Source organism: Lepisosteus oculatus, chromosome 10, assembly GCF_040954835.1.
Source record: "Lepisosteus oculatus isolate fLepOcu1 chromosome 10, fLepOcu1.hap2, whole genome shotgun sequence".
Lineage (NCBI taxonomy): Eukaryota > Metazoa > Chordata > Actinopteri > Semionotiformes > Lepisosteidae > Lepisosteus > Lepisosteus oculatus.
The window spans coordinates 36,402,028-36,426,759 of NC_090705.1; the positions used below are offsets into that span (position 1 = coordinate 36,402,028).

The following is a 24,732-nucleotide window of genomic DNA, read 5'->3' on the forward strand; positions in this document are numbered from 1 at the left end:
AACAAAAATAGTAAATAGCAAATAAGCTTGAACTCCTTGACCTCCCCCTCATCCTCATTCTTTGAAGATCTATTGTCAATATATACAGTAGCGAAGATTAAGTTTAGGCACATGTTACTGGACATTTAAATTGTCTTGTTTCATACTGTGACAAAAGCAAATTGCACAAGATGATTAACATTTTCACATTAAATTGGTCTTTCTTGTGAAAATTGATACTGATTTTCTGGTTGACCTTCAGACTCTTCAAACTCTACGTATGCTGTAAAAACAATCCGCCCTGTTCTGCCGGTGTTTATTTTGGTCACAGATTACACATTTTCCAAACGGGCATTAGCAGTCCTGTGAAAATAACCATGTTTGACAACACAATGCATCCATCCATCCAGTTTTTGAACTGCTTCTTCCAAACCAGATTGTGGGAGAGCCGGAGTCTATCCCAGCAGGCAATGAGTGCAAGACAGGGTACACCTGTTCATCACACACAGACACAAACACTTGTTTCTGTTTTTTTCCAGAAACCAATTAACCTATAAGTATATTTTTGGACTCTAGGAGGAAATTGGAGTAGCTGAAAGAAACTCACGTGAATCTGGGCTGAACAAACTCCATGCAGATAGCCCCTGAGGTCTGAAACTTAAACCCAGAACCCCAGTGCTGCGAGGCAGTATTGCTAACCACTCCACCGAGCCAGCCCCTCACAGTTCATTTTAATGTACTTGAATGGTATGTTATATTTATGTACATTATGAAATGAAATCTAGCTGGTGGCTTTGTTCTGTAGTCCGCACACAGGGTGGCAAGATTACCAGCCCAATGTGCCTAAGATCCCCACGGCCTGCATCACAATTGAAGACGCTGAGATGATGGCACGAATGGCCCATCGTGGGAAGAAAATAGTGATCCATCTCAAGATGGCTGCCAAGACCTTCCCAGATGCTGACTCATTCAACACAGTGGCGGAGATTATTGGAAGCAAATACCCGGAACAGGTAGGCATTTTTTTTGAGGATTTTTGTAAACTCTTCAATATTGATAAGAATATATAGTATTTATAATAACATAATAAATGTTATAAGTGAAAGACCATACAGCTCAGGCAACTCATCTGGTAGTTAGTGATTAATCTATGAGATTTAAGGGTGGATGAAATATATTATTCTTATTGAAATAAGTCAGACTGTTGGCTTCAACAACATGGCTACATACAGTAGCTTATTCTGTACTCTCATAGCCCTTTGGGTAAAGAGTTCCTCCAGTTCTTGGTTTAATTTGCATTGATACATTGATTGGTGCCCTCTAGGCTTATCTTACACTTTACTAAAGAAGTCCATTAGATTGGCTATGTGAGTGTCTTTGAGGATATTGAATACTTACATCAGGTCCCCTTCTAGTCTGCTGTGTTCAAGACTAAAATGTTTCAGTTCCTTCAGCCTGCTAGTGTAAGACATTCACTTTAGCCCCAGAATGCATCTGGTTGCTCCTGCCTGGACTGATTCAAGAGCCACAGTATCTTTTCTATGACATGGTGACCAAAACTGCACACAATGTTGTAAATAAGATATTGCTAAAATTGTAGTAATTCTTTATTTAGAATATATGCTTTGAGCTACATATCCTATAATTATGTTGGTCTTTTTAATTGCTTCCTCACATTAATTAACCTCTCTTTTTATGTAACTTCAAAAGATCCACTTTGCTGCTGTATTCTGTTTTTAAAGTGTGGAGAGTCATAGTGTTGGTATACAAGTACTTTATATATTGAGATACTTTCTCTCAATCTTATATGGAGAATCTTCCTTCCTGAAGCTTCATAGCGTATTGTCTACGACACTGTTTTCTGTAGATTGTGTGCATTACTACACTTTTTCAGATTCAAACTCAATATTAATGATTCCTTTATCTATAGCTTGTAACAAGCAATCTTTGTAAACCCGATATTATGTTTTGAGGAAATGAAAAGGTGTGAAGTAAATATTTTTAATCTTTATATACAGACATTTAATTACCCTTTATATGCTTCTCAACAGATGAATTGTCTCTTCAGTCAGCAGCTGTGAGACATGTTTTCTTCAGTTTAATGTTGTGACTTATTTTCACAATATTTTTTTTGTTCAAGTACAGAATTAGATCTGTGAATCGCATTTCACTTTGTCTGATATAATATAAATTATTCATATATGTCTGATTTATTCCTTCATTTATGTGGTGTAAAGTACCATATTGTAATCATTATAAGATCAGTCTCTTGAATGTATAGTGAAACAATTAAATGAAAAAAAAAAATCTATATTGATATCCTTGTGTAAATGTCCAAGAAAAAAAAGAAGGAATAACTATGTCCTAGCCTAGAGAATTCCTTCCCTTAAACTTGACAATAGAATAGCTGCAGTAATTCACCAGACACGCTCATTAAAATACCGTAAAATCGAAACATTTGTAAAGACACTGTCTGAGTGACTGGTTCAACTTTGGAACAAAAACTATCCTATGAAATTCTCTGAAATAGATTTAAGTTTTCCTCTTTTTACTTTCCCCACTTCATTTCATTACTTTTATCTGTTTGAAAATGCCATTTTAAATGTTTTTTGCAAATATGCAAATTGAGCCACTGTGCAAATGGCTCGTACAACTTATCTTTTCAAGATGTACAGAAGTTGGGTTATTTTAAGTCACTTCAGAACTTGTCTTTTCCAGATGTAAAGTGGAGAAAATATAAAAGTAATATTAACTCGGACTGCCCAGGTGACATTTAAACAGACACAGACAGACACATTAATGTTTTTTTAAAGTTAAATGGGTTATGTGATTATATAAGAAAAACAGATGTATGATGCCTAACACTCTAATGCCCAGATACTGTAAAATCAGAACTTTGAATCACCTGCCAAAAACAGTTACAGACCCGGTATATGATGATGGCCTTTCATTGGTTAGAAGAAGAAGCCTCTGGCCTCTGGTTTGTAAACTACAGCTGGCAGATGGATTGAAGTTTCGGTATAAATGGGTCTATGTAATGGTATTTAAATTTTGGGGAAGTGAGGGGATAGCCTTAAGACCTTTAAATCCCAATGTGAGGAATTATATTCCAAACAGCTGCACCAGGCATCTACAGTTAATTGCCTGTGTTCATACAGAAATATGAAGAGGCCAACTTTATAATTACTTGACATATGTATATATCTCAGGAGATTATTCAAAGCCTGTGCTAAACCCCTCGAGGAGCAATTATAGAGCTGAGTTTTGGTCTACTATACTTCATACTGAACCTTTAGATCAGAGTTCAGAGAAGACCAATGACACTCATGTCAGGGCTAGAAGGACTTCACTGAGTTGAGATGTTGAAATATAAAAGTGTATCAAGCCATGCAAGAACAGCAGTTTTGCAAGATCTAATTAGTCACCCGTTAGAGATTTTTGATGTTCACTGTAAACTTAATGTGAAAGTAAAATACCACATACTCAACCCAAGCAGTTCACGTATAAAAACTTCGACATAGAGGATTAATTGGAAAAATTCAGTTGTTACATTATATAGTATAAAGGGGTGGGCAATATATCTGAAATGATGAGGTACATGATGTACTGTATATCTCAGTGTTGTCCCATTTTGGTCAAGGTTTACTTATTTTTATTCTTGGAGTATCGTCTTAACTGGGTGTGTGGTGTAGAACATGAACAAAAAGTGCAGTGTTCTATTATAAACAATCTAAGGAGTGGGCAGTATATCTCAAAATAATAAAAGGGAAATGTAGCTTAAAATAAAATAAAATAAAAAACTACAGTTCTCTTTCAGTATTCCACCAAGTGTGGGACAGACATTGACATTGGCATACATTTTATTAAAAAGAGGGACCACCAAACATTTGAAATGGAGGGCCAAACATGCACTTAAACAAAACCATTCTATATGTATCCCATGAAAAATATGGGAAACTTATTTGCTCTTATTTATTTTAACATTCGTATTTTCGCAGACGTTATTTTATAAAGGCTGTTCTCATGGTTGGGACACAGTGCAAGTGCAATAGAAGAAGGATATATGAAGCAGATGACAGTGCTCTGAAAAAATATTTTTTGAGCCAGCAGATCATAGGCGGTACAATTCAAAGCCCACTATTTTAGCATCATAGTAAATATACAAAGGTTCAACATTTTTAAAGTCTGGATAAGCACTCATAATTAAAATGTAATCATTGTGACAAATAACCCAACACAACTTTTGTTATTGCAATCATAACCACTAAGCATGTAAACAGGATACCCGGTTTAGACTTCAAAGCCTTTCTGGAGTGTACGAGATACAGAACAATATGAAAAAATGCTAAAGAAAAGGGTCTGGAATTGGGACAATTCTTTTTAATGATGTGGCCATGCCAATCCAGTGCAGTAGTGCTCTGAATAAATGAATTTGCCAGATTCTTAGGATTGAGCAATAAAGTATGAAGTGAAATACAGAAATGAAATATTCTGATTGATGGCAACTATGTATTTACAAAGTCTTAGAATGGTACATCATACACATGATTACAAGTTTTAAGTAAGGTGTGTGTCCCGTACTGTGGACCTTAAATTGCCACAGTAGACTTCTGGCTTTTCTTCCCTATCCCAAATATATTTTGCAACAACTATGTCTGAAACTGTCTAGTTTTAATAGTATTTTGCAGTTAAATAAGGGTATTCAATGAATATCATTTTATAACATAATGGGTTAAGTAAAGTGGAAATCATTACAGAGGACTTAAATGCGTCATGTCAGTTACTGTACTCCCCTGTGAATTGAAGTTCAGAGTGAGCACAAAATAGGATTACAAAATTCAATTTCGAGGAGAGTGTGACCTCTATAAAGTACATGCCATTTGAGTATCAAATGGCTTCGCAGTCTTTGGAATGTGAAGAAGAAGAGCCATAATAGTGTGTAATGCCATGCAATTCTTTCCATCCCAGGTGTTTCACAAAGTGCAGCTGTGATCAGACAATATTTAGCTTGTCTTTATTTGTTCAAGTTAATATTTTCTGTAGATGTGTCAGTTTTATATAAATTCAACTTTCTCTGCTTGCCTTGTCTGCATCTTCATAATAGTTCATAATATTTATTAATACAAATGTTTTGATTGCAGTTGGAAGCTTTCATATGTAACACTAACTTAGTGTAATTCATGTTCCGGTTTTATTACTTAGTTTTATTTATTTTAATTTTGCAGACTAAAACAAAATGCTAAAAAGTTTGGTAAAAATGAGTTGGTAACACTTCATTATGATACTCACCAGTCATGTCATCTGTGTGCCTGAAGATATTTAGGTACAGTATTTTAAAAAGACATACAAACATCCTCCTTCAAGTCAGTACCATGCAGAAAAATAAATTGTATTTAATTTCCCCTAGAGGAAATGGAATATTCCTTTTGTCTTCTGAGATTCTCTTCATTGCTGATTTAGTATATGTACAGCATATGAAACAGTATTTTGCTTTTTATTAATCTCAGAATATTAGTAGTTGAGGCGGTTATGTTCTTGAGGTCAAGAGATGGTTACAAAACCATTTCTAAATATTCCATCTATTCACTGTCAAACAGCATACAAATAAAAAATATTCAAGACCATGGTGATTGGAATCGAGGCTGGTCGTCCTGCCAAAATCCTCTCAAGAGCAGAGGGAAAATCATGTAGGAAGTCACAAATGAACCCCAGGGTAACTTCTAAGGATCTGCAGGCCTGTTTTTATGCAGCTAATGTCAGTGTTCATACCTCAGCCATCAGGAAAGGATTGAATGGGAATGGTTGTTATTGGAGGATAGTTGGGATGAACCATTACTCTCTTAAAAGACTCTTAAAAGTTTATTCCTTGCAGAAAAGATAGTATATTACTGCGTATATACTTCTCTCACTTTGTATCATTCTCACTGTGTACAGATGCAGCCATTTACAATGCAAGGTACAACCCCGTACCGCGCACAGTTACCCACAGGTGTATCACGGTACGTGATTTAGCTAGCCAAAATGACCGACAGGGGCACTCGTGGTGCATTGGTTATTAGTGAAACGATGTAATCATTTAATCTCTTTACTGTGCATGTTTAATCCACTTAGTATTGAATAATTATATGGAATTTTACAACTAAAGGGAAATTTTAGTAGCTGAGCATAAAAAGAAGAGGAGCATAACACGTCTGTCATAAAGTATTCCACTTTCTTCCTAAACATTTTAAGCATCAAACTCTTCCATTCGGTTACATGTGGTTATTTTGGAAAAGTTTTTACATGCTCCTTCAGGCTATATTAAGTTTATATACTTTGTAAAAAGGTATAATGTTTTAACCTTTTCTGCGAATATGCCTGTTATCGCAGTAAACAAAAGCGTACTTTTTAGAATTTGATTAATAGGGAATATAATATGGAATCACATATCTAAATAAATGAATAACGATATATTTGTATTCATATACTGAACTGTAGCTCAAATGATCACAGTAGTACTCTTTCTTTGGAAATGTCTGCATCAGTTTCACTCCTTCCCACGTGATTGCGTCTGTGGCGTAATTGCTTAGGCGTGTGTGTTCCGGGCTGGAAGTCAGGGGTTCAAACCCAGCTTCCTTTCTCACTGTGGTTAATTGCATTACCTATTAGAACTAGCTAATGCAGACCTTGATATGGTATTACAGTTTTGTTTTTAAAACCGCAGTAACTTTATTTAAACATACTTACTTGCATATGGGGGAGGATTAAAATTTTGGAAACCAAGCCTTGTGGGTAAAGGAAAAAAGTGCTTTTGTCCCATGTATGTACAGATGGCTTGTGACTCAGAAATGTTCTAATAATAAAACACCCCAAATGAGCATGGAACACCCTGCAGTGCCTCATGGCTTATTTAAAATTCTATAAACTATTTGGTGGTGGGAAGTGAAAAAAAACAACATTTCTTTTACAAATGTTCAACAAAACACAAACGAATATTTACAATCCAAACAAAGTCTAGAGCCCAACACAGTACTGTACATCTAACCTTCCATTCTTCTGTTTGGGAAAATATAAAGCTGTTTTCATAAAATATAAGAAGAATCATTGCTCTGTACTCACTTTTTGAGATACCCATGTAAACATCTGGTGATCAGTTTTGTTAGGAACACAGCAACATACCTACTGTAAATGAAACCATTTCCTAGGATACTAAGTTGGTTTGTAAAAGCGCTGTACATCAGCCATTTTAGTTTTCACATAGAAGTCACATAGATGGGACTCCGAATTGTACTCATTTTCATTCTTGGGCCTTTGGCCAACTTTTTAACTGGGGGGCATTTATTGTTCTTCTGAGGGAAAAAAAAGTATTGTTCTCTATTGACCCTCATCTGCGCAAAATACGGTGGATTTAGCTGGTTTGCATTGCAACCACTATGAGCATGGTGGCTTTGCATTCTTTTCCTTGGCAGTAGTGTGCACGTTCTTTTCTTAACATTGTTCATCCAGGTTAGGGATGATGAGATAGGGAGACAGAGGGGGAACGCAGTGGAAAATAGGAACGTAATTCTTGCCTTGCCTGATCCTGTTGTTTTTCATTTCTGAAAAAGTAAAATTTGTTTGCAAAAAAGATGCAGTGTAACAGGCTTCATTAGTTTCCCTAAATATATAAAGTATATATACTTGCATGTTTAGAAACTTTAAACTACCTTTAAAAATCCACAACACAGCATATAAGAGAAAATATGATAATTAATGTGTTAGTATTGCTGTTTACCCCTTTCCCATCTGTGTGACCATAGGAAAGTGTTGAACTGTTGAATCTAAGTGTATATAGATTTTATCAACATACAATAATGTTTGTGTAATGAAACTGTTCTTGTCCAGCTGCTGTCCAGAACTGAGAAAACATAAATATAGTAGTCTGGTAGACCTAAATATTTGGCAGAAGGACATTATGTCATCATTTCTTTTCTTTACCACACCCTTTTCAGATGTTAGTTTTGGAAAGAGCGAAAGAAGGAGAGACAGAAAATTGTTTCCTTATGATCTCTGTTATGAACATCAGGTACGTGATAGACTTATGTCCTGTGAACTGGAATGGTAACAGCATACAATCACAGATGGAACTGAAGCAACAGATGGAAATAACAGTCGAACAAATGGATTGCCACACTTGGGGGACCTTCTTCGATGTCGCTGGTCCTGTCTTAATTCAGAAACTGTAGTTTGTAGCTGTGGCACTTAAGAAAGCAGAGAGGCCTCTGTTCTGGCAGAGGAACACACACAAGCCTGTGGTTCACTGAATCTAGCCTTCTGAAGTCTGCATTTCTCAGGCCATATCATTCAACATTTGTCTGCTGTGGCCAGAAATACTCAGTGGCACTTGACTCCGTATTGCAAATGCTGGGAGTGGAGCTAACCGAGGGTATTCTCAGTTTATTTTACATCAGTGACTGTGATCATTATCTGGGCAGCTGTTGGACTAAGTGTCATCAATACAGGCTGTAGATGTTTCCCTTGTTGAAATAGTAATTCTACTGTTTATGTTTTTGGGCCACAGAGTGATATTGCACGTCTTGGAGGATAAGCATGTGAAATGTCACTTCTCCCAGACTGGCAAAGCACAACAGCACTAAAGCCACATTGAACAGTTGTTTGTCTGGTTTATTATTGGCTGATGCAGTAGCACCATAAGATTGGCAGGTTTCTATGTAAATGGCTAAAAATTACCAGTTTTATCGAGATCAGAAGTTGATTATTCAAAACATGCCAGGATGATTCCAAACTGATCTAACCAGGTAGGATAACGTCTTGTCATTTTTATGGAATGTGATTAAAAAATATTATTTTATCATGTCATTATTTGCAATGAAAGTAAACAGAAAGGATTAACACATACAGTACTTAGATACATTTATGTTTTTGATGTGTAAACCCTTCTCTGTTAAAATTAAATAAAACACGATAAGTGTAGATCCATCAAATACTAATACATGTACAGTACATACATGTACCTGTACATTATTTTTTATGTGGTGATTTCAAAAGTGCACAGCTTTGAAATGTGCAGTAGCACAGTCTTTTAATTATTCTACTTTCCCCAAAGCTAGGCCACTACTGAAATGTTTTATTAAACACTGCAATCACCAGCTGGCCTTGAGCAAATCACACAGATTTTGTAATAGCTGAACTACTGGCAAATAGTTTAGATGTTTTGGCATAAAATGCCTCTTTTCACTGATGATGCGATACTGAACAGAACTTTAGATCTGAACTATTCCCCAAGACATTACTCACAGGCCAGTAGCTGTCAGACTGCTTTTTCATGGTAGTGGGTTTTTCTCCCAGCTTTGTCAAAAAGATATTCTTAGTTTATGGTCTCGTGCTCAGATCCTAAATAAAAGAAGCTCATAATTCTTTACATTAGTAAAGAATGGTAAACAAAAGAGTTTCAGTGTGTTTTGTCACATAATCTTGCATGAAACAAAAACAGAAAACCAGTACATATTGACTTTTCTTCTGTGTGATTAAGGCTGTAATGTTCTTACTACAAACCCACATATTGTCCTTTTAAACATTAATTTAATTCTTGGAGAGGAGAGATTCTTGGTCTCTGACATTTTCTGAAGCCTGTACAACTTACATTTGATCTGTAGGCTTAAACTGAATGAAATTGGTGTCAATTCATTTTACATGCTTGATGAGGCATTCAGTTTTCCATTTCATTTTAATCACCTGGCGATCCTGATCTGCCTTCAGACGTATGACAGAGTTACCCACCTGAAACTAACTACCAGGCAGCTAACTGCCCTGAATTCATATTTCAGATTGTACCACATATTTAAAATTATGGGATTTGTTTGATTCTATGTACATACAGTATATATTAAGTATAGTGATGTGATTGATAACTTCTGCCGCCATCTCTCCATAGCCAGAGTTAGACTAGAATCTGTGAGGCAGGAACATAATTAGTTTCCTTCTAGATTAATTTACATTTAAATTACATAATGTAGATGACCAAAGGTGACAGATCATACTCATGCATTGCCATTACAAGACATTTGAGATTTCAACAGATAGCTGAGCCTCCTATAACTATTTAAAACATGTTTTTGTTTCCTTTAGTGACCAAGAACAAGCTGAATATTTTGGGATAGTTTCAAACATTTTTTCCTATTTTATCTTTTGCATATATGTCAAATGCTAGGAGGTATATTTGCCAGGAGGGAAGTACTGGGATAAAGGCCAAAGCACATCAGCCAAAAATCTGTCCACTTCACATTAGATCATTTTACTGGGAGATTAAAGACCTTCAGGATTTGACAGATAATTCAAACAGCTCCTGTGGAATACTGTTAGGACATTTGTTTTCATCCTTTTGTGAATAGTGTGCTTTTAAATAAAATTGCAATACTGTAGAAATACCTTACTTTCTGGTACTTCATATTTCCATGAGTTGATATTAGAATAATGCACCTATTAAATTATGTTTAGATATATTATGTAATATTCTGTTTCATACTTTGTATATATAAAATCAGGTTTTGTTTTTGCAACAAATGATTTTGGTTCCAGTACTTATCTAGAACTGCATATTCACAAAGTGAATCAGTTTAAATCATAAATCATGTAATAAATCGATGAAAATCATTACATTAGTTTAGTTTCTGATGAATTAAATAACGTGAAATCCCAGTCTTGGTTACCTATAGATTTCTGACACATTATACATGTACAGTATACAAAAGAATGGTTTGCAGATGCAGTATGCCAGTATTGATCTGATCATGTCAATGTTTGTTTTATTGCATCTGTGACTAGCTAAAAAAGACAGGGAATACATTTACTAATCATGGCTAAACCAACATACAGTACATGTACCATGATTGGTACCAGGTTGATGTGAAGAAGGCATTAGGATGCCAAGAGCATACTTTTAAATTTAAGGATCTTCATAGGTTTTGGTGTGCACCAGTTGACAATATCATGGCTGCAGTTACAAGAAATTCAGACCAGTACAACTCTTGACTGACAACAAACGTGTCACCACACCTGTACCAAATCGGCACATTTGATTGAGGTATCTCTGGGATCGACATTATTGTGCATATCAACACCTTGATGGTGCTGCAGTCGGCTCTTTCCTTGTAAAGTAAGATGGTGGCTCTAGCATGAAAGCATCAGAATCTACTGTCCGATACACATTACCTTTGTACTGAATAACCTGCATGGAGTTTCGCATTTGGGCACAAAGACATTCCAATGTAAATTGGCCAAATACAATTCAGCACAATGTTGCATTACAAGAACATGTCACAGTTTCATCAGTTCTAGAATGATGGTAGAAAAATAAAAATATACTGTAGATGTGAGCTGAGGTACCATCCACTTAGTGTTGCACAAGCAGGCTGGTTTGGAGGTGGCAGTGTGATGGTGTGCACTGCATTACAGTATAGATGGAGCTCACAGTGTTTATTGAAGATGCTTTGACTGCGTAATGCTGCAGAGAAAATGTTCTCACTCCATATGCTGCGACATTTGACAGTGCTGGCATGAAACAATGTACATGTTATTGACTAGCAACTCAGTGGACTCATTAGAGAACCTCTGGGAAGCACTAGATTGGTACAGTATGTGCATTGTCAGGTTCCATGACCTTTACAGCACATTAGTTAAGCTGTGTGCAGTACTTTTTGCCAAGTTGAATAGGATTTTAGTGAGGTAAATTAATGCTCTTTTAATGTCAATATGATGTCTCGTGTGAGCATTCTAGCCGAAAAAGTAGGACATACAGTACAAGATATTGAACTCATTCATGGAATATTTAACTGTCCTTTAATAATTGACTATCTCTGAATTGATAATCGGTTTGAATATTCTGTCATTTGCGCCCCAGCATTATTCATTCTGTTTTTTGTTTAAAATATAAAAAGTCTATTTTTGTTAGACTCATGTCAACTCATGTGTTGCATTTTAATGCCTCTCACTGTAAATGACACATGTGACTTAGTGTATACAGTAGTTGTGCTTGCCATTCCATAAGAGTTGTGTCAAAAATGAACTCTTTTCCAACTACTGTGAAATCATCAACTTGAAACGAAATACCTTTGTAGATTGCAAAATTATTTTACATATCTACACATATTGGAATGATTACTATGACCTGTGTAATTATGCATTTATAAAGTGTTGAAATCGATCCTGTTCTGAAAAGGTCAGTCATAAATTCTTGTGTCTTTTACAGTACTTTGAAAGTCAGTTTCTCTGGTAAGCTTCAAAATTGGGTAACAGCATAACAGTACTTTTGTCGATTTAATCTGTATTGGGTACATAAGGGTTGTTTTATTGCTGTTGTACAAATTACAAAAGCTTTTGTAAAATTGTACAAAGTACAAATTAACAAAAAAATGTAAACAAACTACAAAAACATTGAGTCATGGAGTACATATCAAAGAATCAAGCTCCAGTGTGCCACTTACAAAATATATGTATTATTTCTGCAGCATATGACATGAGAAAAAAAGACAATGAACTGTGAAGCTACTCAAGCAACAATTCGTTGGTCCTTGTAACATTGGGAAATATTAAATTATGTATTAACACAAGTTTTTGTTGGTTTCTTTTAGCTGTTGTTTAATGACATCTTAAAATCTCTTATTTTCTCCTTTGCATATTGAAATAGGGAGCACCTTGTAAAAAAATAATAAATCACAAAAAGCTGCATGCCATTTCTTAATGGTAGTCTCTTTCTATAGCTGTTATTGCTGTTAGGTGTGTACAGTATGTAAAGTAAAGCAGTCTTAGAGCGATAAGGATATAGGAAGAGTTCAATGTGCTGCATGTCAAAGATGAGTCATTTCAGGGTTGGAACTATATCTTTAAAGCAATTATGAGTGTCTGCACATTATGGAAACAACAAAGCCTTTCCCTGTCCAAGAAAAAAAACTGTATTAAGAAATGCAAAGGAACCGCTAAGAGCTATTTGCTGGAGTGAAACAGCACAGGGTGTGGTTACTGTGAGTTAAGAATTTGCTGTTGTTCAGAAAAAAACTGTATCTGATTCCACTGCAAGCTGTATGATCTTTTAACCATCTGCACTTTTTATACTGCCATACTCTGTTACTTAACCACAACTGGCAATCCCCAGAATATCAATATCACTTTGATTACAAGTAGAGGAAAATTGGACGTTATTATTTGACATTTCTGGCAAAAAAAAAATCACTAAAAGTTTCTCAAGAAAAATAATAATTTAAAAATATTACAGTGTTTGACCTGCTGAAAGGTTTATATTCTCATCCTTAGCTTTGAATCCATGACATACTGTACATCTGGTATGGAGGCCTTAGACAGCTGTGCAGAAACTAGTTCCAGAAACCTGACAAGCAGTTATGTGGTTTCCCACTTCTATTGTGTAGTGTCAGGCTGTCTTCTTTGTTGGACAGGAGACCAGACTTCCGGTGAATTTCTATCCCGTGCCTTCTTATCCCATTACTTCCAGTTTTCAATTTGTAACTGACCCTACGTTCATTCACATTTTTTTTCTGTACATTAATGTTAAATGAAAACAGACAATCATGCTGTATTATATATCTGCCCAATTTTCAATCACCAATTATTTATTAAGACTCAATGTCTGACAACATCTTCAGCACCCACTGGAGAGAATGAGACATGCAGACATGCTTCTCTGACATGCCCACCTGTAGAGCCATTCATCATTTGACATATAGCAGACTCCACAGCGTCTGACTTAAAGCCATTTTGAGGAGTGGAATGTCCTTTACTAATGTCAGAGTAAGTTTTCAGGGGCTTTTGCAAGTTTCAGGAGTTCAAAACCTTTTTGATGAATCCCAGTCCTATCCCTGTGGTAAACAAAAATGTTCGAACTTCTTCGAACTTTTTATTAAATCAATTGCAATAAATTGTTTAGTGGGTTCCGAGAGTCAGGCTTTTCTGACCTATGTTGATGAATTTGACTTTTTGGGATCCTGGATGAAATCCTGGAATTGATTCACAACAAGCAACAAAATCTATTATGTGGGCAAAACAGCAGTCTCTAATTTGTAACGTTTTATTTCTTTGAAGAGGTATAAAAAAAGTGTGTGAGATACAATGAAAGGATATTCATTCAGGCCTCATGTGTCAAGGCTCTGCTGAAGATAGACTACCAGTTGGTGATAGCATATAATGGACAGGTTAGAGGTATTCTTGGTACAGTAGGTAATGTGGTAGCTTTAAGTTGAGGTTAATTCCTTACGGAGAGGGAAAAAAGTAAAAAAAAAACATTTTGGCTGCAGAGCCAAAAGTCCAAAGTGGGTTGAATTTTTTTTTACGTAACCTGACAAACAAAATGATTGCTCCCTATAATTACGTCACTACGTAATGATTTGTTTTTCTAAATTGCTCTTGCTAATATTCTAACTTTGTAAGTACATATCAAGAGAGTTAATGATATAACAATGTTTGCTGTGGCTCTTCTAATGATCCTAGAGACTGTCAGTAAAAACAATATTCAAATATTTTTTTCAACCTATTTTACATTCTAAACTGTTAAAAGTGATAAATATGAAGTTGTAGAATGATTGCAAAATAGTTTTGTTTAAATTTAATTTATGGAAAACAATACCAAATGGATAGACTTAATTTAAATGAATTTTTTAAAAATTATTTCATTAACTTCAGTAGTGTTTTGTGTGTTTACAAATTAATGTAGCGATGCCTTTTTTGATTAAATTATTTCCTAAGATTAGGAATATTAAAGTGTCCCAAGTAGGGGCCTCATGAGTTGCTCAGCTGGTAAATGGTAAAGGTGTTTGCCAAGCACAGGCTGAGCTCTGTATTCAAGGTGTAGATCGCATTCAAGCCTGGATTATGTTCCTAGCTGACTGAGACTAGAAGGTGAATTCAGGCAGAGTTCTTCTGGCTCTTTCCAGTACAGCCACAAATGTAGTCTGCTAGGTACAGTACTTGCAAGTTTGAGATGCTGTTGGCGAAGGCTTCTGGTGAAGGATGTGTTGTCTGTGGCATGTAAGAAGCGAGTGGCTGCCTCTACTTCCTCGTTCTCTCTTGTGTGAGGTTGCAGGGTTTGTGAGCCATGAGATAAAAAACGAACTGCTGATTCCAATGTTGGGTGGTTGTAAGAAAAATAATTGTCTTAATTTAATTCAATCTGAAATTGTTACTGCAGAAAAACCTGGAAGAAAACAGAATAACTACTGATTTCACACAAACGTACCTGGCACAAAAAGACAGGAAAGAGGAAAAAATAAAAACACATATATTACAAAGAGCTGTGGCGGAGTAGACTTAATGTGGGCTAGGTTTGGGAGTCTTGGTTTACAAATGTTACATAAATCTGACTGATGAGCTGAATGTATTACTTTCCATGAACTGAAAAACGCAGAGGTGTGTTTTCCATTGCAAGATTAGAAAAAAAACAGTGTTACGGCTGTTGAGCTTCTTTAGGTGTCAGCTAACAGCAGAACACCGGTCAAGAGAAAGCTTTATCAAACTGATCTAAATTTTGTTTTAGACGAAAAAGAGTTATGGGGAAGGAGTGCGTGACAAAACATAGTTACTTGTGGTAATATAATCTGCGATTAAGGGTGGCAAATTGCAATTGATTTATCTATGCAGTGGTCATGCTTGACTCAACCACCAAACTACTAAGGTTTAGCTTGATTATTTTGAAACATGTTACTAGAATTTGAAATATGAAGCTGACAGGACACCACCCACAGGGAACAAGTAGCTCCATTAATTCAAACCCAAAGATATCCTTTAACCTAGGTTAATGATACTGAATAGAGACAAGGAAAAGATAAAGCCGAGGAGAGGAAAGAAAAACAGGAGACAGATCAAAGCAGCACATTTCATTTTTTTGCTACAGATGTTCATCAAATATTTCCTTAAACAAGAAAGAAACCTTCACTTTGAAGCAAGTCCTTCCCTTCCCATCCTCCCTTTCTCTACATGCATTTGAGTTTACAAAACAGACGGGGTACAAATAGAGGTCAGGCGATTCCTGCCAGAATTGGCTTTCTTTATAATTTCAAATGCTGATGAGCAGTTTGGCTGTGCACACAGACAATGAATATGTAAATACAATTATTTTAAAGCAGAAATGTACCATATTTTATTGAAGTGTGTTACTTCTTCTTAATTGTATGCCATCCTAATGATTCATTCGGGTTATTTCTACTCAGATTCTTGAACATGAGCTACATTTTTGTCTGAAACATCAGCTTCTGAAGAGACGTTTCAAAGCTACTTGCAAAGGAGTGTGATGTTACTGAGTGCTCTGAAGCACATTAGCTATGCATTTTGCCCTACAGTCAGTACATATCTGATGTGTTTGTGCACTGTTAACTATACAATTTTTTTTGGCTTTTAGTTAACACTTTTATACCTAAGATTGTTTTGCAAATTGCAAATTCCTTTTATGTACTTGTGTGTGGATGTGTGTTTTATGACTTATGTTCAATAAATGCAACATTATTTGTCCAGTTTAGATAAAGTAACAGTAATTGCTATACAACTATAATGTATACTTGGGGACATCTATTAAAGTAGATACACGAAAAAGGTTAACAGATTAGTAAGCTGTTCATTTTAGGATCTTGTTCTGGGAGGTCTAGAGCTGTATTGTCCAGGTTCCAAGGGTTCTGCCATTACTGAGATTCTCTAAGGAGCAGTTCACAATTTTCCAAGTGGCAGGTGGTTTGCGTAGGCTTGTCTTCCAGCTTTACCTCATTTTGCTTTAAAGCAGTGACCTCTGTGTCTTGCCAGGCACCTGTAAGCTTGTGGTGTTGTCTGTGAGAGCTGCATCACTCTTCCAATCCATGTTCAAGTAGTTGAGGGTACTGTGGGCCTTAACTGTCTGAAAATTGCCAAACCATATGGCCCTGACAGTACATTTTACCGAGGGAAACATTGATGGCATTCATCCCCTTGCATACTGGTACGAGGGTTGTATTGGGAAAATCGAGCTTTTTAACATTTTAGCAAATCCAAAATTGGAGTAGGGAAAAATGTTATTAAACAATTAATCAATTCCACACTTAAGAAACTTGAAAAGATAGATGCTGTAGACATCAAAAGGAATAACCACTCACCTCTTTGAATGTGACACCAAATGTAATACTTATTTTTGTACTGAGGTGAACAAGTAATTAGGTTACAATATATTAAAATGAAAATGTGTCCAGGGGTAATTTAAATGTGACATTATTCAATTTCTGTTCAGAACACTCTTAAACAAGTGGAAATATGAAAAACAAAAATATAATAAAACATCACACTAATGAAAACAGAATTTAACCCACTCTACACTTAAAGGGCAAATTCATTTTTAAAATATTATACATGCTGCTGTGAGTTTTGTTTCCCTAGGTTTAAGGTTAGACTTAGACTTAAAAAAAACCTATGTGGCATTTTCCTATACTCATAGACCTGATTTCATTGTCTGGGTAACCTTAGGCATTGTGTACATTTACATTAGTACACACACTGGAATTTGTCTATTTTTTAACAGTACAGTATCTATTGCTCCTTTCCATTCAGGGTCTAGTAGGTAACTCCACTGAACATGACAGGTCTCCTTATTAGCTTATTAAATAATGTAAGGTAATATCCCATGACTAAATATGACTGCATATGACAGTATACCATATACTTTTTACAAAAATACAAAACCAAGAGATGGTGGACAAGGACTTTACGTCTCTATAAATCACATTTTTATATTACATCATACATGCTATTTAATTTCTTTAAACCAGAAGTGGATATCATGATACATGACCTCTTCTTTCACAGCATGAAGTATTACATAGAGAGGGGTTTCCAAGTTCAGTCCTAAGGGCTTTTACAAGGTTATAGAGTTTTATTAAACTTGAGTTCTCAGTTTCAGGTGTGACTTTTATTATTTGATTTATTAGACATACTAAACATTTTTTTTTAATTTGGTGACTTAAGGGTATCTCTATATCCTGTAGGATTATTAAGCCTAAAGGGCAACATTACATACCCAGGATATTAAAGAAGTGTAGAGAAGCTGCAACGAGAAGCGAGTATCTGATATTGCCTAAAGAGCTCTGATGAAATCAAAAAGGCACATTATCATTTAACCAAAGAAAGATGTCAAGAAAACCTTCTTCTCAAAGAGCTCATTTAAGTCTCATGATAAGGAACATCTTCTTTGATAGCATCTATTACTGACTGTAAAATATGTATTAGAATGGCCACACACAGACTGAATTCTGCCCACTTCTAGTACGTTTCCTGTGTTGGGTTCTGTGCAGTTTCCATCACTTTAAAAAACAGCCCATTTCTAGCTTATTATAAACACATCTATGTGGAGCCTGGTCTTTACACAAAAAAAGAATACCACGTAAATTGGGCAAAATCCAGTAATAATACCATACTTATGTGAATGGGTATAATGGCATGTTTGAAAGAACTGTTCACTGTTTATTGCAGCCTCTTCAAAAAGTAGCAATTTGTGGTTAGTACATATATTTTAGAAGCAAGTTTTATACAATGTCATGGATTGTGGGAAATTATATTAGAGTATTACAAATGACTGGGCTACTTTAAGAAGAGGCATCAAATGCATTCAGTCATATGAGGTAATGTGGGAGAAAATGCATTTTAAGTTATTGTTTAAGTTATAAGGTACTTTTTTTATAATGCAGGATATTCATAATTTTCAGAAAGATTTTTTTTAATGTAAAAACATAAATAATTAGCCACACATGAGAAACTTTGCTTTGCATTCCAGACTATAGTATATAGCAGTTAATCAATTAAACCTAAAAGGGGCAGTGTGACACAGAACAATCTTTGAAGTAAAAATGTTAGGTACAATAAAAGCAGTTTGGAGTAAAGCTACAGTACTTACAAATCACCCTAAAGCCCCCCAACAAATTCATGACATGCATGGTAGCACTTTAGTACTGTAAGTGCCACAGACATTTGAGAAAAAGGTTTTCCACACTCAAATTATAAAGACATGCATGTTTGTACTTATCATTATCAGCCTATAATAGAGTATATTTATGATTTTGAGAGTGGTCTGTACAGTATATATCTGTATTGGCTATTGCTGTTGAAGTAACAAAAATCTTTTTAATCCTTTTGTATGATCTTAACTTCTTAAGTTCTTAACTGAAGTTCGGAAAGGATAATGACACACAAAGTCAATTACACGCAGCTGTTTTAAATCACAATCACTACCAACTTTAGTTGTACAGTATATACATCTAATAAAAACCTCTTCACATTTCGATGCATGGATCCCATCTCCACCCCATCTCCACTTTTGGTTAACCCCTTGGTTAACGTCTCTTTCGAAATGGGGTTCTGAGCCTCCTTGTCCTATGGCCAGGAGGATACCCCTGAATCAAGCGGGTAAAGCCAAAATTAATTCTAATTATACTTATATACTCAATAAATATTCACAGAGTATTTGATTCTTGGATGTTGTTATTCCGTGTGAAATGTAATTATCATCAACAATCCTGGTCTGATAAATATTTTGCAATCAGCATTTGTAAAAAATACAAAAAGAGGTAAGTCAAAGTCATTTAAATAAAGCATTGTTTATTCAATTTAAAAAATAATATTCATTTCTGCTTTGATAGGACTTATACAGTTTTTAGATGCAATCTTTTCATATTACTACAGTGGAAACTGAAATCATACATTCATCACAAATCTATTTAAACAGTTTATATTATTTCAAATATTTCATATTTCTTAATATGATAAATTAAAACACTTTGAGGATGGGTTTTGGTGATGCTGGTTACATTTTAATTATTTTAATTATTAGATTAATATAGCACTCTCATACTTTAGTCTCCATCCTACTAATTAATTCACAGGCCACATACTGTAGTTGCTATCGACACAGACAACTTCTACAATAAACATATTTTGCAAATAGAAAAAGGCAGATTGTATTATATATATTGACAATTATTAATGCTCATGCACAGAACCCTTTTGTGGCATATTGTAGTGTGCTTGATTTGTATGTTTGTCAGCACTTGGCAGCACTAGATGCTACTGTAAATGTAATTAATCTGTTTTCTTGACAGATTAGCTCAAATTTGATCTTGTTGAATTTGATTAGTATCAGCAGCACTCCTTGTGCTAATTTACCACTGTGAACCTGTGGTGGTCACATTTTACTTCAAAGATTCAGTGCCACATGCACACTTTGTGAACTGTTCCTAAGAGTTTGTTAGAGAGTTTTTGCAAAGTGAGGTGCTTGTATGCAGTGGTACAGGTAATGAGTCCCAGTTCTCCTTCACATCCAGCTGATTACACTTTGATGTCTCATAAAAGTGCAAATAGTGATTTTAACAAATATCTTCATTGGTATCACACTTCATTTTCCTAATATGTACAACCCCATTTTCTTTTCTCTATGAATTATTCTAACCATTATGTGTTGTAATAGATAATCATTTTTTTACATTTGGGGAAGTCAAGCAGCTAGTGATACTGAAGTGGTGTCTGAACAATGTCTCAATCAGTATTTTACTGCAGGCCAGACTCTTGAGTTAAATGAGGCCATAGACTGTATTACTGTCACAACTTGATTTATGTTCTTAAAGTGAAGAAACTAATTGTCTGTCTGTCTACATTTTTCTCATTTTGACATGCATGCACTTGTGCTTTCCATGGGCCCTAATTTAGAAGAAAACGATGAGCTGTACTGTTGTCAAATGTAAAGATAATTTGCTAGCAAGGAACTGTTTTATTACATTTGAGATATTATAATTTAAAAGTGTAGATGTCAGATAATGTGAAAACGTGGCTTTTATCTTTAAGCAAGCTAAGATGGCATCTGAAATGATAGCAATAAGTTGTCATTCTGGCAAGCAAGTTGTTCAGTTCTGTTTTATTAATGCAACACTGTTTCTTTGTAGCTGGACTGGTCCATGAAAAAACATACGGTAGACGTTAATATCAACCATTTTTCACTGCAGACTTGGATAAAGTTCAATGATAGAAATTATAGTCATTATAGAGTACATTACATTAATTTGTCTATCTCAAATCATTTCAAATATAGAGTCCAGTGTCCAGGCTTAAAGAGTCCAGTGTTGCAATACCCTCGGGAATGATAAAAAAGGAAATATATGCAGTTGAATTAGTATTTTTGTCTCTCAGTGTCTTGTCATCTTAAACATGCTAGATTTAAAAATAGACATGATCAAGTTTGGAAATAACATTTGTTTATCCCAGAAATATACATAATGAAATTGGCAGTCTATGAGTGGAAGTATACTGTACCTTGTCATATCACTCTCTGGGTTATGCAGCTCCTCTGTGCATTAACACTGTGTGGTTAGATCAGTAACTCTGCACAGTTTTTCAGCTTTTCTGTCCTACTAAAAAGTAGGAGCAACATAAAGCAGAGTTTCTTTTATATATTGTATAAGAATTGTTAGTTGGAGCTCCATATTTCGTAAAAGCAAAGTTGGCTTATTCTCTCTTGGAGAAATGTGAAGTTCAAACCACATCAGCAGACATAAGAAATGCCATACTCAGATCTAATGGATTTTATCAAACATTTTGAACATACATGTCAGGGTAAAATCACAGAATGTGTGAACAAAATACAGATCAAAGGAACATCACCTCACCAATTAGCTTCAATAATGCTGCTGTCAGCATAATGTGTGGCACTCCACCTCCAGACACATTGTCTCTGTTTAGGACTTCCCTGGGCAAAATTGCGTTCATTAATGGATAAAATACCCGTTATTTCTAACGCAGATGTTCTCTGACACACAGATGATGAGTTGATCTATTATCTGTCAACATATTACACCTGAACAGCTTCTGAGCTTGCAGATATTTTTTATTCAAGTGTTGAACAATAGTCATTCTGCAGATGGACAGGTAATGGTAATTTCTTCCTGAAGTTTCCATGGTGCGACTCTAATTACTGCATGCAGATGAATTGGATTTGTTGTGATGTGATTGTTGAAGCAGAGCATCTTGTTCTCTGGGCAACTTCCCTTGTAAACTGTCCACCTTTAATTATACCGGTGGCAGCCAAGTGATCTTCCTTGATTAAGCAGTTTATTTTTCCTGAGTTAATTAAGTACTGTCTTATTGAAATGATCATACAGTTTCTTAATCGATATGTCAATTTTAACTTCTGGCAATTTTAACTCAGATGTAGAGTGTTTCCTTTTCATTGCGCATCAGTATATGTTTCAGTTCCTTTGAAGATCACTGACATGAACTTCCAAGGGGCCAATATCAAAATCAGTGTCTCATAGCTTTGCCATGGTGTTGCCCATTGCCAGACATACAACTCAGAATGCCTTAAAGTCTTGAGCTGGAATTTAAAAAAAAGTACTCTAATTTAACAAGGGAGTTGGTTTCTACTGGGAGTTTGAAAAGTAAATCACTTGCCACTGGCTGCTTTCAGGAATATTCTGAAGTCTTGCGTGCTGAGAATGGAAGACAAGGCATAGCTGTAAAGTTTCTCAGAAAAAAGTAGATGTTGGCAATCTGTGAAATGTGTTAAAAAATACCTTTTAAATCAAAAAGAAACTGAGGACAGTAAAAATTGAAAAGTTCCACAGTCAAAATATTTTCTTAATATTGCATGTTCATTACTATGCATCTCTTCATAGTTTTGAAATAAAACATGCTCATTGTTCATGATAGGCACTTACACGCTTTGTATTTAAAAAGAGCATAGTAAATAGATTTGGTAAAAAAATAATGGTTATGAAAAAGATTTTGCATTGTCCATTGATTTAGATAAGCCTTTTATTATGTTGTTCTTCTGGACCTTATAGGTGTGGAACATTTATTTATTTTTTCTGTAAGTAACCCTCGCAGGTAAGTACTGTAGTTTGAGAATTATTTCCCTAGATAGCTTTGATCTTATTCTGAAAACACTACATGCTTACATTTTTGGAGAAACCAGATAGGGCATCTGTCTGTATAAAATGAAAAAAATATCCCACTTAATCACAAGGAAGGATTTAGTTTGTCTGGATCTAAGCATATTCTTTTGCAACACAAATAGAACTGTGTGTTATTTTTAGGATTATGGTAAAAATGGTAGAAACTGGTATTGTTTTAGGGTGGAGGATATTGTTAGAGCAAAAAGGGATTGCATAAGCATTCCAGGAAGTAGCTTAAATGTTTAAAACTGAAGGCAAGAGGGATTTATCAGGATTAAATTTCACCAACCTTAACTCAACTGCAAAATTATATTATGAGCTTGATCTCATTAATCATGAAGAATAGTGTCAAAATTCATTATTGTGACACAAAAAATGTCTAGGAGGAAATGCAATTTTGCTTTCCTTTAAGTGCCTGTACTTCAGGCACACACTGTTTAATAGCTTTTTTTTTTAAAGTACACTTTTGAAGTGCAGAGCTGTTTTTCAGATTTCCAGACCTCAACTAATCTGTTGGATTGATGACTCACATAATGGAATAGATTTCTCTGAGATTTTGAGCGGTTCAAGTATATTTTGAAATGAATTTTATGTAAGCAGAGCAAATTGTTTCTTGATGAAAAAAACTGCATTTTTGCCAATAAGGTATTAAAGGTATTTTGATTCAAAGAGATATATACAGTATTTTAGCTGAGCAGCATTATTATATGGCATTATATTTATTATGACTGTGAACATATATAACTAAAGTATACAGTCACATGCTTTAATCACACTATTTAAGAAGTATATTTTTTTATAAACAGGCTTTCCAGCTGTGTGCATGGCTATGTTTGTACACTTCAGAGGGGTCAGTACCTCGACAGAGATGACATCAACCCTTTGAAACATAGACAATGTAGGATTCTGCTGTAGCAGGTGTTCAACCAGGTGTGTAACATGATCAAGGGTTTTAGGAGTGTATTGTACTACTGTATTTCTGAGGAAATGTGTTGTTGAATGATTAACGTATGCACCATTGGAATGCAAAATAAATATCAAAGTCATTCAATTTCTCACTTCTGATTTTGTGTTCAAAGCCATAAATGGGTTTATGCCATTTAAGTCTTTATAAGCTGTGCTGGCAACTATAGCTGTGGTGGATGTTTGTTCAGATCAATCTATGAAGATGGGTTTCATTAAAGTGTCTTCTTCAACTTTATCCAACATACTGGATGTGGCAAATTGTTTCTTAGTTTGAGCATGTTCCACATCTGCATGTAGTAGATGCTACAATGTTTGCAAATCCTCCTATTTCAATATATTATTTTTATGGTTACACAGACTTTCTTCATAACCGTCAACAATTCCAATACACCATGCAACAAAGTGTAATGTAAACACTTTTTTTCAAGTTTTAATTGATTAATTATTAAAACTAAGGTAATGAATCTAAACAGAAGCTACCATTGGCAACGGGGTGTGAATCGGAATGCTTTTTAGGAAAGCTTTCCTGCTTTGTTTGATTTTTGATCCACTGTGGATATTTAATTTTGTTACTGAACATCATTGAATATTTTTAAACCACTATGGCACCAATCTGAGCAAGGCGAATGTTGTGTTTTGGTTTTAACATTTCACTGACGGTGTTGTAATGATTTTAAAAATTGTATTTTAAAATTAATGAATACATTTAAGCTATAATGAATCCATGCACAGCAAAGTCATACAACGTGGCATATACTGTACCTGTAATCCACTAATTACATCACCGCTATATGTGCAGTCAATCATCATTATTAGTATCTGTATTGTCACTTAATATCTGTCACTACTGTTTCTTGTT

General features: G+C 35.1%; 1 protein-coding gene across 3 annotated transcripts in view; it reads left to right on the forward strand.

Annotated features, from left to right (window-relative positions):
- The window catches only part of LOC102688390 (carboxypeptidase Q), a 141,784-nt gene that overhangs the window by 26,508 nt on the left and 90,544 nt on the right, over positions 1–24,732 (forward strand). For all 3 annotated transcript variants that reach the window (XM_015357085.2, XM_015357086.2, XM_006635645.3), the window contains one exon: positions 785–992. In XM_015357085.2, the coding sequence (XP_015212571.2) occupies positions 785–992 (208 nt within the window). The remainder of the gene's footprint in view (positions 1–784; positions 993–24,732) is intronic.